The following is a 14,719-nucleotide window of genomic DNA, read 5'->3' as shown; positions in this document are numbered from 1 at the left end:
AGGTAAAATGTAAATTTCTTCAAAGCATGAAGTATAAGCATCACAACTTCCAAACAATCTTAAATAGTCACAGAAATCAGTAAATAACCAGACTCTGTGTAAAGTATAACACAGTATCCAATTGTGAAGCACACCATGAGAGGAGCTAACCCCCGTATAGGTGCTGGACTCGATAGGAAACAGTGCATCAGTCCACCCATCAAAAAAAAAAAATGATTAAAAAACCCCACAATACCGTGCCTATGTATCCATGTAGCTCATCATAATTAGATGTTGTTCAAATGAATAACATTTAATGTATGCGCACACACAACATGATACTCATTATTTCTCAAAAATACATAAAAAAAGGAGAAACAAGAAGGAAAAAAGAAGAAAAAGTTATAGTATTAAATTAAAGTAAACAATATTAATGAGAGAATTCATAATATTGGTGTTTCCCTCCTATGCAAATTTATTTATGGAAATATATAAATTCTTCATAAACTTGCAAAATTTTGGATTGAGATACATTGATGATATTTTTTTCTGTGGGTGGGGTGAAATTCAACCCTATTATTCTTTAAACAAGGATTGCATGAAAAATATCCAGTTATCAAACTCTCTGAAAACTAGGCTGCTTCCTTGACAGACTAGTATATAAGGTGAACTTATTGTTAAATCAACTGCCAGGAATTAATTAAAAAAAGGTATCAAAGTTACCCTCCGAAATTATTGAAGCATGCTATTCCTAAGTGTCAAATGATGAGAGTTGATAAAACAGTGATGGATCCTGATAAGATGATGGATAAGGCCTCATTCACGTATGACGTATAAATCTGTGCCCTGCATGACAGCTGTATTTACTTGCATGGGGATGCACAGGTATTCCACGCATTACTGTGCGGGCAGTCCTATTGTTGTCAATTGAAATGCAGCCGCTGCCCAGACATGGCCACTGCTCCCAATGTAACCTGATTCCTGATTCTTTGAGAAAAAAATAATAATAATCTGTTTGATTTATTTTTTCCTTTTGGCTGGGAGAACACTGATATGTATATCGTTTTTTACCCTTTCTTCTGATCCTATACTTTTCTAATCTCTCTATTTTGTTGCCTTTTTTTTTCTATTTCTATTTTATAATTGTTCTTACTTTTTTTATATTATATATACTTAGAAATAGGTTGAATTGTCGCTATTCTCATTATATGCCTCCCTAAACATCATAGTTTTATTTATTACGATACTCACACTCTATATACGATCTTACTGTTTTAATACCGATATAAATGTTTTCATGAATCCTTCTTAAAAGGATTCATGAAAACTTGCCTACTTTCATATGAAATTTGATTATATTATTATATTGTTTGTCTTTTCTAATAATTATTTATTTACTGCTGAATGTATTACTCTGTTAAGCATTTGCTTACAACCTAATAAAAACATTTTATTCAGTAATTTGTTATTCTTTTTAAATTTACTGCTTACAGGGTCATGAAGAACTTAGAAAACAAATAATGCTTCTTCCTAGAGATAATTACAACCTTCTTTGCTTTATTTGCAGGTAATGTCTTAATAACACTTCAAATCACTATTTTGTAACTAAAATTAGTCAACTCATTAATGGGGATTGGCAATCCATTGCCAGAGTACAGCAATATAATACATGCACATTTTCCATGTTCTATCGTTTTAAACACACAGCAAGCACAGCAAAATAACTGTAGATTGTCAATGACACTTTTTAGAATACTGTTGGGTCTCCACACCACAACTGTTGGTGCTTGTGAGAGCTTTATGTACCTTTCAGAAACAGGTTTATGAATCTGTCTCATGGAAGCTGGCACTGATGTTGGAGTGTTCATAATGGACAATTCTTTTCTTGGTTCAGCTCGGTAATGCTGAATTCCCTGCCCGGCTATTGTGCCCGTCATGCAGGCGCATGGCAGAGGGTTTTTGTTGTAGGGTGGGTGGAGCCTCATTGGAAACTCTGAAGCCCCATACACACTATCAGTTTTCCTGAAGGTTTTATCTTCAGGTTTACCAAAACCATGTAGTGCAAGGGCCTGCCTGATTGCATAAGAATTGAAACTCTTGAGGTTTGACCTCATATTAGATGGTTTTGGAAAACCTGAAGAGAAAACCTGCAGGAAAACTGATAGTGTGTATGGGGCTTGAGACTAATACCACCACTAGTATCAGGTCCATCTTGCTTGTCCTTGCCAGCGAACTGCAATGGGTAAATTCCATAGCTGCCATTTTGACCAATAGTGGCTATGACATTTGCATAATGGTGTATGCTATCAATCACCGGCAAGGCAGACCCGATAGAGAGCTAATCTCTCAGAGTTCCTAATCAGGTTTTGCCTATCCAACAGGTGCAACGACTGTGAAGTTGAATTGTTGAGTTAACAGCCTAATAGTGGCTATAGAATCCACCCACTGCCTTACACTGTCAATCACAAGGAAGGCAAACCTGATGGAAAATTAATTTCTCAGCATCCACATCAGGCTTAGCCATAATGACAACATTGAAAGGGTAACACAAATTGGAACTACATGAATCTGTCATGTGTTGGGACTGTTAATAAAACGGTCATATTGTTATCATGAAATTGGTGCAGGGAAATTTAAAAGGGGGCATACCACTATTGTATTGTAGTGTTGTAATGATTTATTTAACCCCCCTCTCCCTCCTACCTACCTTTTTCTTTGACATGACAACATAGCTCTGAATTTCTAGCCGCATGTTGTCAACTTCATTTTTGATGCATACAGAGAACACAGACCTCTATATTTCCTCCTCCTCGTTTCCAAAACCCCTCCTTGTACACAGACAGACAGCATGGGAAGTTACCAACTCACAAGAGTTATGGCAAAACTAACTGGTATTTTTTTGCACTTATCAAACAGATAAACCAAAACATTTTCAATGGTGATCAGACCAAAGGGAGCAGAAAAAATAATATTCTTTCTTAGGGTTTACATACACTTTAAGGACTGGGGATGGCTCTAGGTTTATTGAGCTGGTTTTCTCACAAAGTGGTTCTAAAGGCTTAAAGTGGAGGTTCCATCAAAAATATAACTTTGCTTTATATTGTAGCTTAGACCTGAAAAAAAAAATATGTTTTACTCACCTCAAAATGCCTGTTGCTTTGCGGTCCCACAAAATCTGCCTTCCTATTCACCTCGGATCCTGATGTCAGCTCCCAGGATACCGTGCGCTTCCCCTGTGTCTCCCGGCTTGTTGATGTTTATGGGTTGCCATCACAATGACGTGCACTTTCGTCGCCGCCACCGCTCGTTGTGATGGCAACCCAAGTGTTTGACGGCGCGGCGCTGCAGGTCTATTGCGGGCACATGAGAATGGGGTGGTACGGGCGGCCCTTTCAACTAGTCATCCCCAGTATTCCCAGGAAGTAATTGCTTGAGGGCTTCACAATGCCCACAAGCAAAATGAGAACGCTCAGCAGAGAGGAATATAAACTATTAGTTTTAAATAACTTGGTGGAACGGCGGGCCTTTTGCAAATAGTAAGTGAGACTATAGAGAGATGTACAACGCGATGAAAGGTGATATTTTAAAAAATTGAAAAATGTAATGGGAACCCCGCTTTAAGTTTTTTTACCTCGATGAATTCTCTGCATTAAGGTAAAAACCTTCTGTGCCACAGGATCCCCCAGTCCCCTCTTATACTTACCAGAGCTGAATCTGAATCCAGCTCTGTTCCTGAGAGCAGGGTTCTCTCCTCTCTCTTCCTCTTTACAGGGCAGATTTATAGCAGTGGGAACCATGCTGTCAATCAAATCCTGTGACGAGGGAGCAGGGGGACAACCCTCACTGCCGGTGTCTAAAGACAAAGGCAGCATGGCTTGGGATTGATCCTGCATGAGGAAATGGCTTCTCATAGGGGTCTTGCCAAAGAGACAGGATTGCTGATGGGAGGGAAATATATACATGTGCTCAATCCCAGGATCGCTTGGTGGGGGACCCCAGAAAAGGAGGATCGGGTCTGCTCTGTGCAAAATATTATACTCTTTTATTCCCTAAACACATTTCTACTTTTTATACAGTTTCAAATGCTGTCATGTGTTTGCATTTATATTTCTGCATTCATTCATTTTACTATTGCAGATTTCTTTACGAAGTACAAAAAAATTCCAGTGTAAACAAAATGATTGTAGAGAATTTAGCTATGGTGATTGGTGTCAACCTTCTGAAACCAAAGACAGAAGAGCCAGTGGCCATAATGAGAGGTAACCTTCCCTAATTTTTCAATATTGTTTTCTAAAGTAGTTTATTCCAGACAGTATACTGCATAATAGACCCTTGTGTAGTAGTTTAGTGCACTATGGCACCGACACACAGGACTTCGTTGATTGCATTTGGCAAATATGAGCAGCAAAGGTACATCAGTAAATGATACCTACTGCTATCAACAACATCATTGAGTCTACCTTGTTGCAATCTGAACTCGAAGCAAAGCACATTGGTGTAAATAGTCCATTATCACTTGATTTTTTTAAAAATTACTTCATCTTTAAATACAGTATATTTTCCAGAATAAATATAGTATAAATATTGTAACATTTTTATCACTGTAAATATGTTTTCCCCTTTTTAGTTAGGACTCCATCTAGTTTTTGTCCAATACACCAGATGTGTTTTCTATCAATTGGTTTCTTTTGTGTTGTGTAGTACATGTGATCATACTTGGATGGCCTCCGCCTTGTGACAGTCAAGCAATGCACTGTGCTTTATATTTAAACTTTTCTTTTCATGATGCCCAGTAAGTTTCCTGGTGATGTGTTATTCCTCATTGCAGGAGCTCCTCAGATCCAGAAGCTGATGACAGTCATGATCAGCCAACATGAAAAGTTCTTTCCTAAAACCAATGATCAGACTCCAGAACCTGCATCACAAAGTAAAGATTTTAAAATGGGACAGCTGCCACGCAGTTCAGTAGGCTGGGATGCAGCAGAAGAAAGTTTTTCACCTTCAGGAGATCCGCCTAAATATCATGGGGTAAAAGTTTTTTTGTGCAGTAAAGTCTGTTTTCTTTAAATAAATCTTTACTCACTCAAAGAAAAAAAAGAAAAAATAGAAGTGACTGTTCAGAGCTTTTCATAACTTTAAAGCCTGGCAGACTATTTCCATCAGAAATTCCGACCATGTGTGTGCCCCATCGGAGTAATTCCATTGGAAATTCCGATGAATTCCATCAGAGTTTACATAGAGAACATGTTCTATTTTCCTCCGATGGAATTCCGTCAGAATTCTGATGTGAATTTGGTCGAACAAAGGGCATAAGAGTGCCTCATGAACCTTGAAACCTGGTGCACTCAAATAGTCAGAAACTAAATTCAAATCCAGACACCACCCACCTTTTTGCCTTCTGGACATTAGAGGCAGCCTATCTTTGTAATGGGTGAATCCATTGGGGGTTATTTACTAAAATTGGTTTCTATTCAGAGATGCACCAAATTTTGCATGCTCCAATCAGCTTCCAGGTTTTATTCAAAGCTTAATTGAACAAGCTAAAGTTGGAAGCTGATTGGCTACCATGCACAGCTGCACCAGTTTCTGAGTGCTCCAGTTTTAGTAGATCTGCCCCACTGTATAATAGTTAGACTCAAATGTCAAGAGGGAGTGCAACATGAGTTCCCAAAGTCAGTACTTGCATAAGTATTTACATGCAGGTTTAGGACTATGGGGTACTCGGGAAAACAACAAAAGGTATGCAGACACTTAAAGGTGCCTGCATTTCCTGCTGGCAATTAATTTAACACCATGTAAATACAAGTACATTTTATGTAAGGCAGTGCAAAGTTCATTTGCAATTTGCAAAGTGCAGTAACCCAAACCATTACTGAAATGTAAATGACATACAGTAGATGGGATACCTATATTTGTATATTTACCTCTATTAGTATTATTATATAGGTACTAGCATCCCAAAAAACATAATAGAAATAGTAGATGGGACATTTGGGGTACTAAGGTATTAAAGCGGCCATTCCCCTCTTTCACTAAAAACAACATCAGCCTGTAGCTCTGAAATGCTGATGTGAAATCATTTTACATTAATTAGTCAACCAAAATGTTTTTTATTTTAATTACAACTACTGTTTTCCACTTCCTAGTTGAGTGAGGCACTGGTGATGTAACCAGGACCCTACAGATACATCATGGGAAGGCTGCAATACTAGTGTCTTCCCCCTCGGATAATGTGCAGATTTACATGTTCCAGGAGACAGACTCAGAGTTCCAGGACATAAAAGCACTTAAAATTGGGAGAAAAATAAGATATACAAAGATTAAAAAGCTTGCAATTATCTTTAATTAGATCTTTGTATTGTATTGTCATCATTATTACGAATTTCTAAGTTCATCTTTAAGAGTGGTCATTTTTATTCTAAACAATAAATAAAAGGCATATACAACATGTCTGATACAAGCCAATCCAATATTGGATGAGACAAGTTATATATTTAATTTTTTTATTTATAATAAAAAGACTGGGGGAGCATTTTAAGGGATATGTGCCAACTATTATATTTAACTTGCAAAGCATTACTAAAGTTAGATTGGTGAAAGAGTTAGGCCCCGTACACACGACCAGTTTCCTCGGCAGAATTCAGCTTCTGACCGAGTTTCTGGCTGAATTCTGCCGAGAAACCCGGCCGTGTGTACACTTTCGGCCGAGGAAGCCGACGAGGACCTCGGCGAGGAAATAGAGAACATGTTCTCTATTTCCTCGTTGTTCTATGGGAGCTCTCGTCCCGCCAAGCTCCTCGGCGGCTTCAGGGCTGAACTGGCCGAGGAACTCGATGTGTTTGGCACGTCGAGTTCCTCGGCCGTGTGTACGAGGCCTAAGTCTTTAGGTGCTATAGGTTACTGCCAAGGTTGCCACTTGACTAATATTTTACCAACCTGGCTGCTAAATATGGATCATGTTAAATATTATTATTATTAGAAAATTTGTAACTAAAGTTAAAGGGTTAAATAACCTTTACTTACTTTTCCCAAAAATGTGTTTTACAGTGTCCTTTATACCGTGGGTGAAAATGCTGTGTTTCATTTTGCAAACAAATGCTTACTTTTTCAGATGCTCATATTATTGTTCTCCCCTATCCCTCCTGCAGATGACAGGATGCACCCAGCTTTAGATTTGCATTGCTGGAAACTCCAGAATGAGCACTTTTGGCTTTATTTCCTACCCCTGCACAAGCATAGTCTGCTCCATATCACTCTTGCAGAATGCTGAGCTGGCGAGAGAGAGTGGACTGCAAATGGTGAACTTATCCTTTAAGCTGTAGCTAATAGGCAAACTAAGACTGAACTGCACTTTACAAACTGTACTTTAAATTAGAAACTATTAGAAATGGTAATGGTTAGGAGAACAGCAAAAATCTCTGCAGCCAGAAGACACTATTCATGAACACTTGACCTTCAACCTAACCATGAATGTTTGGTCTCAGTGGAGTCATCCTTTCATTTTTACAAGATTAATTTGAAATTAAGACTACATTTTTAATGCTTACGCTATTTTTTTTTTTTTTGTAGAAATACAAAAGTGATTCCCGTGGCTCCTCTACTTCTTCAGATAGTATGTCACTTAATGAAGACTATTACTCCTTACAAACAGATAACTCAGAATCATGGATTACAGCTCCTAGAAAACGAACCCAAACTCTGCCTATTACAAACTTTAACATGCCCAAACAACAAGATGACAGCAGTACCAGCACTTTTAACAAAACAGACATATTCAGCAGTGAATTTTGGTCATCTCCAAATGGAAAGTCATCTTTAATGTCATATCCTCACCACAAGAGGACCCTTTCAGAGGAAATCTCCCAACAACGTACATCAACCTATGATAATGTCCCTATACCTCAAAGTGGCAGTGGAAGCAGCAAACCATATTGTCCCGTTACTGAATGTCCTGTGAGCAAGGGAAGTACAGAAAGTAATAAACTTGGTCCTGGCCTCCTTAGAAATGGTGTAGATTGTCTTGTTACAGAGAAAATAGAAGGCAACACTTGTGGCTTGTTGGCCACTGAACTAGAAGAAATGAAAATTCACAACAAACAACTTGAGGAAAGGGTGAAAAGGTAATGATGCTGGTTTTCATTCATTAGTCAAGTAAATAAGTAAACAGGCTTCTCTTTGTAAATGTAAATTTCAGTTTACATTTTAACCATTTCAGACCCAGAAGGATTTACCCCCTTCCTGACCAAGCCAGTTTTTGCGATACGGCACTGCGTTGTTTAAACTGACAATTGCGCGGTCATGCGATGTTGTTCCTAAACAAAATTAAAAATAGGGGGTGTTCGAGGCGCTTACTACTAAACAATAATTAATATAAATTGCTATGTGCAATAAATAATGCAATAGAACTGCAATATATACGTGTGCCTAGACCCAAACATATAATGCTACCAGCAGTGAATGTCCGCTGATAACAATCCTGTGAACAAATACCAAGAAATAATAAATAATAAATATACGGTATTAAAGTGAACAAAAAATATATAAATCAAAATTCTTCATGCACATATAATCCTTCATGCAAAAATAGTGCAACTGTGAGTCTCTGTGCAAATTCAAAACCAAAAGTTCAATGTTGTACAAACAATTCGATCATCAATATCAGTTGCTAGGTGTATGGTGCTCCAATCCACAGCAATTACTAAGTGTAAGGTGCTCCAATCCAGGCGACCCTGTTTTCCCCAGCCTCTCTCCTTAGGTGGCTTGCAAACAAGCCTCTTTAAATCCACACTGGCAGCAGCTTCTTTATAGCAGTACACCCTTTAACCATGGACGAACGGCTCCTAGCTGGCTCCTATTCAAACCACTCAATATCCACACTAGCAGCAGCTCCTGAGTGACAGTGCACCTTTACCATGGATGGATGGCTCCCAATATGAGTGAAAATAAAAGGGGCTCCATAGCGTATTAACGTAAAAAACTTTAATGCAAACAAGCAAATGCACTTACACTTGAAGTAGATAACAAGCGTGTATAACACTGATCCCTTCGCTCTTGGCCGGGAGCGAAGATGACGTCACCACTGGCTCCCCTGCCTTACGCGTTACGTGGCTGCACACGCCACTTAGTCATAGGGGACCCAAAGTGTTGGCCCCAGTACTAGCCATTTTGTGCTCTCAAGCCTCGTACACAGGCACGGTTTTCTCGGCAAGAAGGCTCTGCCAGCAGTTTTCTTGCTGGTTTTTGCCGAGAAAACCGTGCGTGTGTACAAGGCTTTGAGGTTTCTCGTCAAGAAAACTGCCCAGAATGTCAATGAAAAAAATAGAGAACCTGTTCTCTATTTTCTCGTCGTGATTCTCAGCAGTGTTTTCCTGCCGAGAAACCGGAGCGCCTGTATACTTACCTGTCGCTGTGGAAACCCGTGCATGCTCGAAATGACTTTGACGCATGCGCGGTAGCTTCCAAGGCATAGGTAGGGTGTAGCAAGATGGTGGCGACGGCATCAAATGTGACGAGTGCATGCTTGTTGTAGTCCATGACATCACCATGTTTGTGCCATTCAAAGGAACGGTGGTTCTTTTGAATGGAGTGTCTGTACACTCGGCCGGCAAGAGATTCTTGCCAAGAATCTCGTCAGGAAAAACAACGTTTTTTTCCTGACGAGATTCTGGGCCGTGTGTACAGGGCTTAAGGGTAATTCCTATGTGGGACATATGGATGGTCACCTAATGAGGAAATAATAAGCAAAGGTTCTGAAGAACAAATTTTTCCTTACCATTTAGACTTTGCACAAGTTCAGATGGTTCCTGAACCTTGAGAAAATAGCATTAGAATCAGTTCATTGCTGGGTCTAGTCTTAGATGTAGCTCAAGTCAGAGTTTTTCTTCCTGAGGAAAAACTTCACACTCCCTTGCCAGACTTGTACTCTTCAGTCCATGAGTTGCCCAACTCTTTGCTTCAGCATGAGTGCCTTAGGGTGAGGCGATCCCATTTGCCCTGTTCCACTCCAGGCCCCTACAGCACATTCTGTCATTGTCAGGACCTTCTGTCCTCCAGATTCAACAATAAACTGCACAGTTTTGTCACAGGGTACAACGATTCTCTAGCACAGGGATCCCACCATGCCTCTGCCTCTGCCATGCTCTAACATAAGCAGTGGATACTGTGGTCACTCCTTCCTCATCCGTTCCTATAGCTCTGGACTGGCCCCTCGCTAATGTTTCACCAAATAGAGGTTTAATCACAGTGAACTTTTGACTTGGAAAAAGGTATGGATAACCAGATGCCAAACTTGGGTGCAGAAGATACGCCTAAAAATACCTAATCTGAATACCTTAGGTGTACCTAGTAAACCAGCAGCCCCTTTCTGCACCGCAGCAGTTATACTTGTCAAAATTGCTAGGACCAGCTGTTAGTTTGATATTGTGATTGCAGACTTTGATATAATATTTTTGTTACAATGTATTTAAACTAGTTCTTTAGGAGTGATCATTGATATGAATATAGGGCCAGATTCACAAAAGAGATACGACGGCGTATCTCCTGATACGCCGTCGTATCTCTGTGATCCGCCCGTCCTAACTATGCGGCTGATTCATAGAATCTGTTACGCATAGATAGCCCTAAGATCCGACAGGTGTAATTGACTTACACTGTCGGATCTTAGGATGCAATTCTATGCCGGCCGCTAGGTGGCGAGGCCATTGTGGTCGGCGTAGAATATGCAAATGACTAGTTGCGGCGATCCACGAACGTCCGCGTTACCGTCGCTCTAACTTTACATCATTTTCGTCGAGATACGCGTCGTAAAATTAGGGCTGAGCCCTAGGTATTCTAAGCAATGTTAAGTACGGCCGTCGTTCCCGCGTCGAAATTTAAAAAATCACGTTGTTTGCGTAAGTCGTCCGTGAATGGCGCTGGACGCCATTTACGTTAACGTCTAAACAAATGACTTTCGTGCGACGTCATTTAGCGCAATGCACGTCGGGTAATTTTCCCGACGGAGCATGCGCAGTACGTTGGGCGCGGGAACGCGCCTAATTTAAATGGTGCCCGCCCCATTTGAATTAGGCGGGCTTGCGCCGAGCGGATTTACGTTACACCGCCGCAAGTTTACAGGTAACAGCTTTGTGAATCAGGCACTTACGCTGTAAACCTGCGGCGGTGTAACGTAAATGGGATACGTTACGCTGCCGCGGGGCAACGTAAATGTATCTGAATCTGGCCCATAATGTCCAGCATCCTCACAAGTAAAATATGTTTTTAAATGCAATTTTTACCTGTTTATTAACACTTATTTACCCACTAATTAACTCCTTTCTTTACTTCTCCCTTTTAGCAATTTGTTTTAAATGAACAGAAATTATGTTTATATCTAGCACAAATGTTACCAAGTGAATTTCTTAGTGAAACCTAGTAAATAAAAAAAAAGGTCTTGGGTAAACAGATGTGTATAAAAAATAAAAATAAATAATTTTTTGCTTTCGTATATATCTTCTTAGCATAGAGAAAGAGAACTTTGACGTGTGGAAAAAAGTAGTGAAATTGAATGAAGATCTAGAAAAAGAACAAAATCAACGGAAGGCTCTAGAAATTACCCTGCAAAACATGGAGCGATCACGAGATGACGCAGAGAAGAGGAACAAACTTTTGGAACGGGAGATCCAAGGCTTTGTGAGGGCAATGAGCCAAGCTGGAAACAAGCCATAATCGATTCATAATTACTATGAGAGAAAAGATGATAGAGCAATCTGTACCCTGTAAGGAACTGTAATTAAGAAGCAGCGTATGGTGGAGAATTGTGGATGAACATAGCGGGATTACTGCCAAGAACTGCTGTACTTCTAAGCCCAGTGACATTGCACACATCCAAATTATCTACTGCCTCACATGCCTTTTTTATTCTTAGTACAAAAATATATTTTGTAAAAGACTGAAAAACTTTTTTGCACCTTAGCACAGTGCTGCCCTTTGCACTTACCTCGTTTGCCCATTGGGTAAATAACATCCAAAGGGCTGGACTTGCAGTGAAAAGGGGACAATGCCTTTAACATACACAATTTTGCATGTGTTCACAAAACTAAACTTTCCTGACTCCTATTTACCAATGGTGTTTATACTGGGTCTTTAGGGAGCCAACTACAAACTCTGTAGTGGCTGCAGTGATGTATAAAACTTTATAAAAAAAAAAATGAAGGAACTGAGGCAGAGCATCTCAGAGTAACTTGCGTAAGCCTGCATGTGTGGTCAGATATAACACCCTTTCTTGTTTCATCCACAGCTTTCAGATTATTGGTATTTTGACATTGCCTTATATTTATTTCTGCAAAGGAGGAAAGTATACTGTCAAATCTTAAGCAAATATCATTTCACTGAATCAGAACTTACTGAAAGCAATACAAATGTAAGCTATCACAGCTCATTTAAGTATGAACTTTCCTGGTTTCAACAAAATGGGTCTCCTGAGCTAAAATCACGGAAAGTACGAGGTGGAAGGTGTGTGTCTACAGAACGAGGAGCCTAAAGCCAATGTAAAAAGTGAGGTCAAAAGCATGCACAGGCAGTATTAGGCAAAATGTGGATGTGTTTTTAAGTATTACCCACAATACGCTGACTACACTGCAGTATACACCCAAAATACAGTCACACACAGGATACTGCAACATGCAACCCAATGCAGTCAGCAAGCCAGCATACATGACAAATACACCACATCCTGTAAAAGGTAAATGGAAAATGTAGCGCTAAAAAGTTGAATAAGCAATATTCCCCCGTTGAAGTCTACTTTGACGAAACGCGTCGGTCCTGGGTTCTTGCTCCCCATATTGCTCATTTTTACTTGTGATCACAAATTTTTATTTCTACGGATGCCAATCAGTTTTTAATCAATAAAACCTATCCTTTTTGATCTATACCATGTGGAGCACTTCTTTTTTCTCTTTACATCTTCCTCGTTGAGAGTTTTTTTGGCCCTTCCAATCCGGCTGTTTCAACTTGGTTTCTCAAACTTACGGTCACCTACGAGACCCCTGGAAGCTGCTCTTGGAAACGCCTGGGTTCCCATGATTGTTGTGGAAGACTGCCCATCTTGGCTGTCTCTGCTTGATTGACTTGTTGTCATCGACATTCGAGTCCACCATCTTTGGTAAGAGTACATACCCCATTATTTTGATTGAATATACAACACCTCGATTCTTCCATGTGTTCATTATATCACTGTGCTTCACTTCTGAGCAACAACTATTTTATACTGGACTTTATGTGTTCACTACATGGATTAGTTCATTCATTTCGACATTTCCCATAATCTTCCATATATGAGTTATATTTATATATGTTATGCTTTCACACTTTGTGACCTACCTTCATGTGTATAGCAACATTTGATTATTTGAATATTGCTTACTTAAATTTTTAGCGCTACATTTTTCCATTTACCTTGTTCACCAATCTGTGTTACATTTGCATGTAGCAGGGTTCCACATTTCACCATTGGGTTAGCACAGTATTATTCACTTTTTACACCACATCCTGTACCCCAATACACTTGTGACATCCCCACCATGACATACGGCACACTGCACATTGACACATTCTGCATTTTGCAGCATGCTTCCAATATACACAACACAATACACAATGGACCCAACTTAAGTCAACAGCATGCACCCCAGTACACTCAGCACACTGTACCATGCACCCAAATATCATACTTACCTCAGAGTTCCTAGTAGTGGATCTGTAGGCAATAACTTGACAGGTAGCTGGTAGATAATCTGCTCCCAGCCAGTAGCAACCATTATCCTGGCCTGTTCGATTTTCTATATCACATTCCACTTGCCTGCCCTCTGGCCGGCTGTACTGAGCTTGGTGCTAGAACATAGAGGGGTTGATTTGCTAAAACTGGAGAATGCTAAATTTGGTGCAGCTGTGCATAGAAAACAATCAGCTTCCAGGATTTTTTGTCAAAGCTTAATCGAACAAGCTGAAGTTGGAAGCTGGTTGGCTATCATGCACAGCTGCACCAGATTTTGCACTCTCCAGTTTTAGTAAATCAGCCCCAGTGTTCAAAATCCGACAGCGGTTGCTGTTCCTCTGCAAGAAAAAAGCCACGAAGCAGGATTTCCAGAAAGTACATGTGAAGACATAAGTTGAATAAAAAAATAGTTTATTATGTTGTGAGCTGGTTAAACAAAAACTGCAGGAAACTGTAAAAGCTTCAAATGCTGCAATGCATGGTCATGCAGATGTGTGGTCAAAGTAATAATGTTAAAAGCTAACGATACCACTGGTGTCATCCGGGTGGAGAGGGGTTAAAGTCAGCCAAAGGCTTGCTGGTCAAACATGGTGAGTTGCGCCTTGAGCCATGTGGAAATGGATGAAGACCCGGCACTTACGCTGTCTTGGTGGGGCAGCGGGTGACAGCGAGCGGTGTCCCCCATGTGTCTTGTCCCGTCCTCATCTCCTCCCATCCTCTCCTATAGGCGATTGGATGCCTGAGAGGCGTCCAATCACAGCGTTTGAAGTTTCAGCCAATCAGGTGACCGGTAACAGACCAGAGATTGGCAGAGAGGCTATTCATTCGGAATATTAATTTGCTGTTCATTCGCTGTTCTAACACAGTTGGATAAACTGCAAGCACCAAGTATGGAGCTTGCAGGCCTATGGCTCTAATCAGGTGCTTCAAAAACACCCCCGCCACTGTAATTTAGGCGCCCGAAAAAGGAGCGGTCGCCTGAACAGG

The 14,719-nt window shown here is 40.2% G+C and overlaps 1 protein-coding gene across 3 annotated transcripts in view; it reads left to right on the top strand.

Moving 5' to 3' along the window:
- Positions 1–12,889, top strand: part of ARHGAP25 (Rho GTPase activating protein 25) — a 155,235-nt gene extending 142,346 nt beyond the window's left edge. For all 3 annotated transcript variants that reach the window (XM_040345907.1, XM_040345908.1, XM_040345909.1), the window contains 5 exons: positions 1,473–1,546; positions 4,117–4,238; positions 4,808–5,007; positions 7,549–8,099; positions 11,478–12,889. In XM_040345907.1, the coding sequence (XP_040201841.1) occupies positions 1,473–1,546; positions 4,117–4,238; positions 4,808–5,007; positions 7,549–8,099; positions 11,478–11,685 (1,155 nt within the window). In that variant the 3' untranslated portion in view covers positions 11,686–12,889. The remainder of the gene's footprint in view (positions 1–1,472; positions 1,547–4,116; positions 4,239–4,807; positions 5,008–7,548; positions 8,100–11,477) is intronic.
- Positions 12,890–14,719: the final 1,830 nt, after the last annotated feature.

The sequence above is a fragment of the Rana temporaria genome, chromosome 3 (genome assembly GCF_905171775.1).
Source record: "Rana temporaria chromosome 3, aRanTem1.1, whole genome shotgun sequence".
Taxonomy (NCBI): Eukaryota; Metazoa; Chordata; class Amphibia; order Anura; family Ranidae; genus Rana; species Rana temporaria.
Note: the sequence above shows the minus strand (reverse complement) of the source record. Positions and strands in the feature narration are given on the sequence as shown.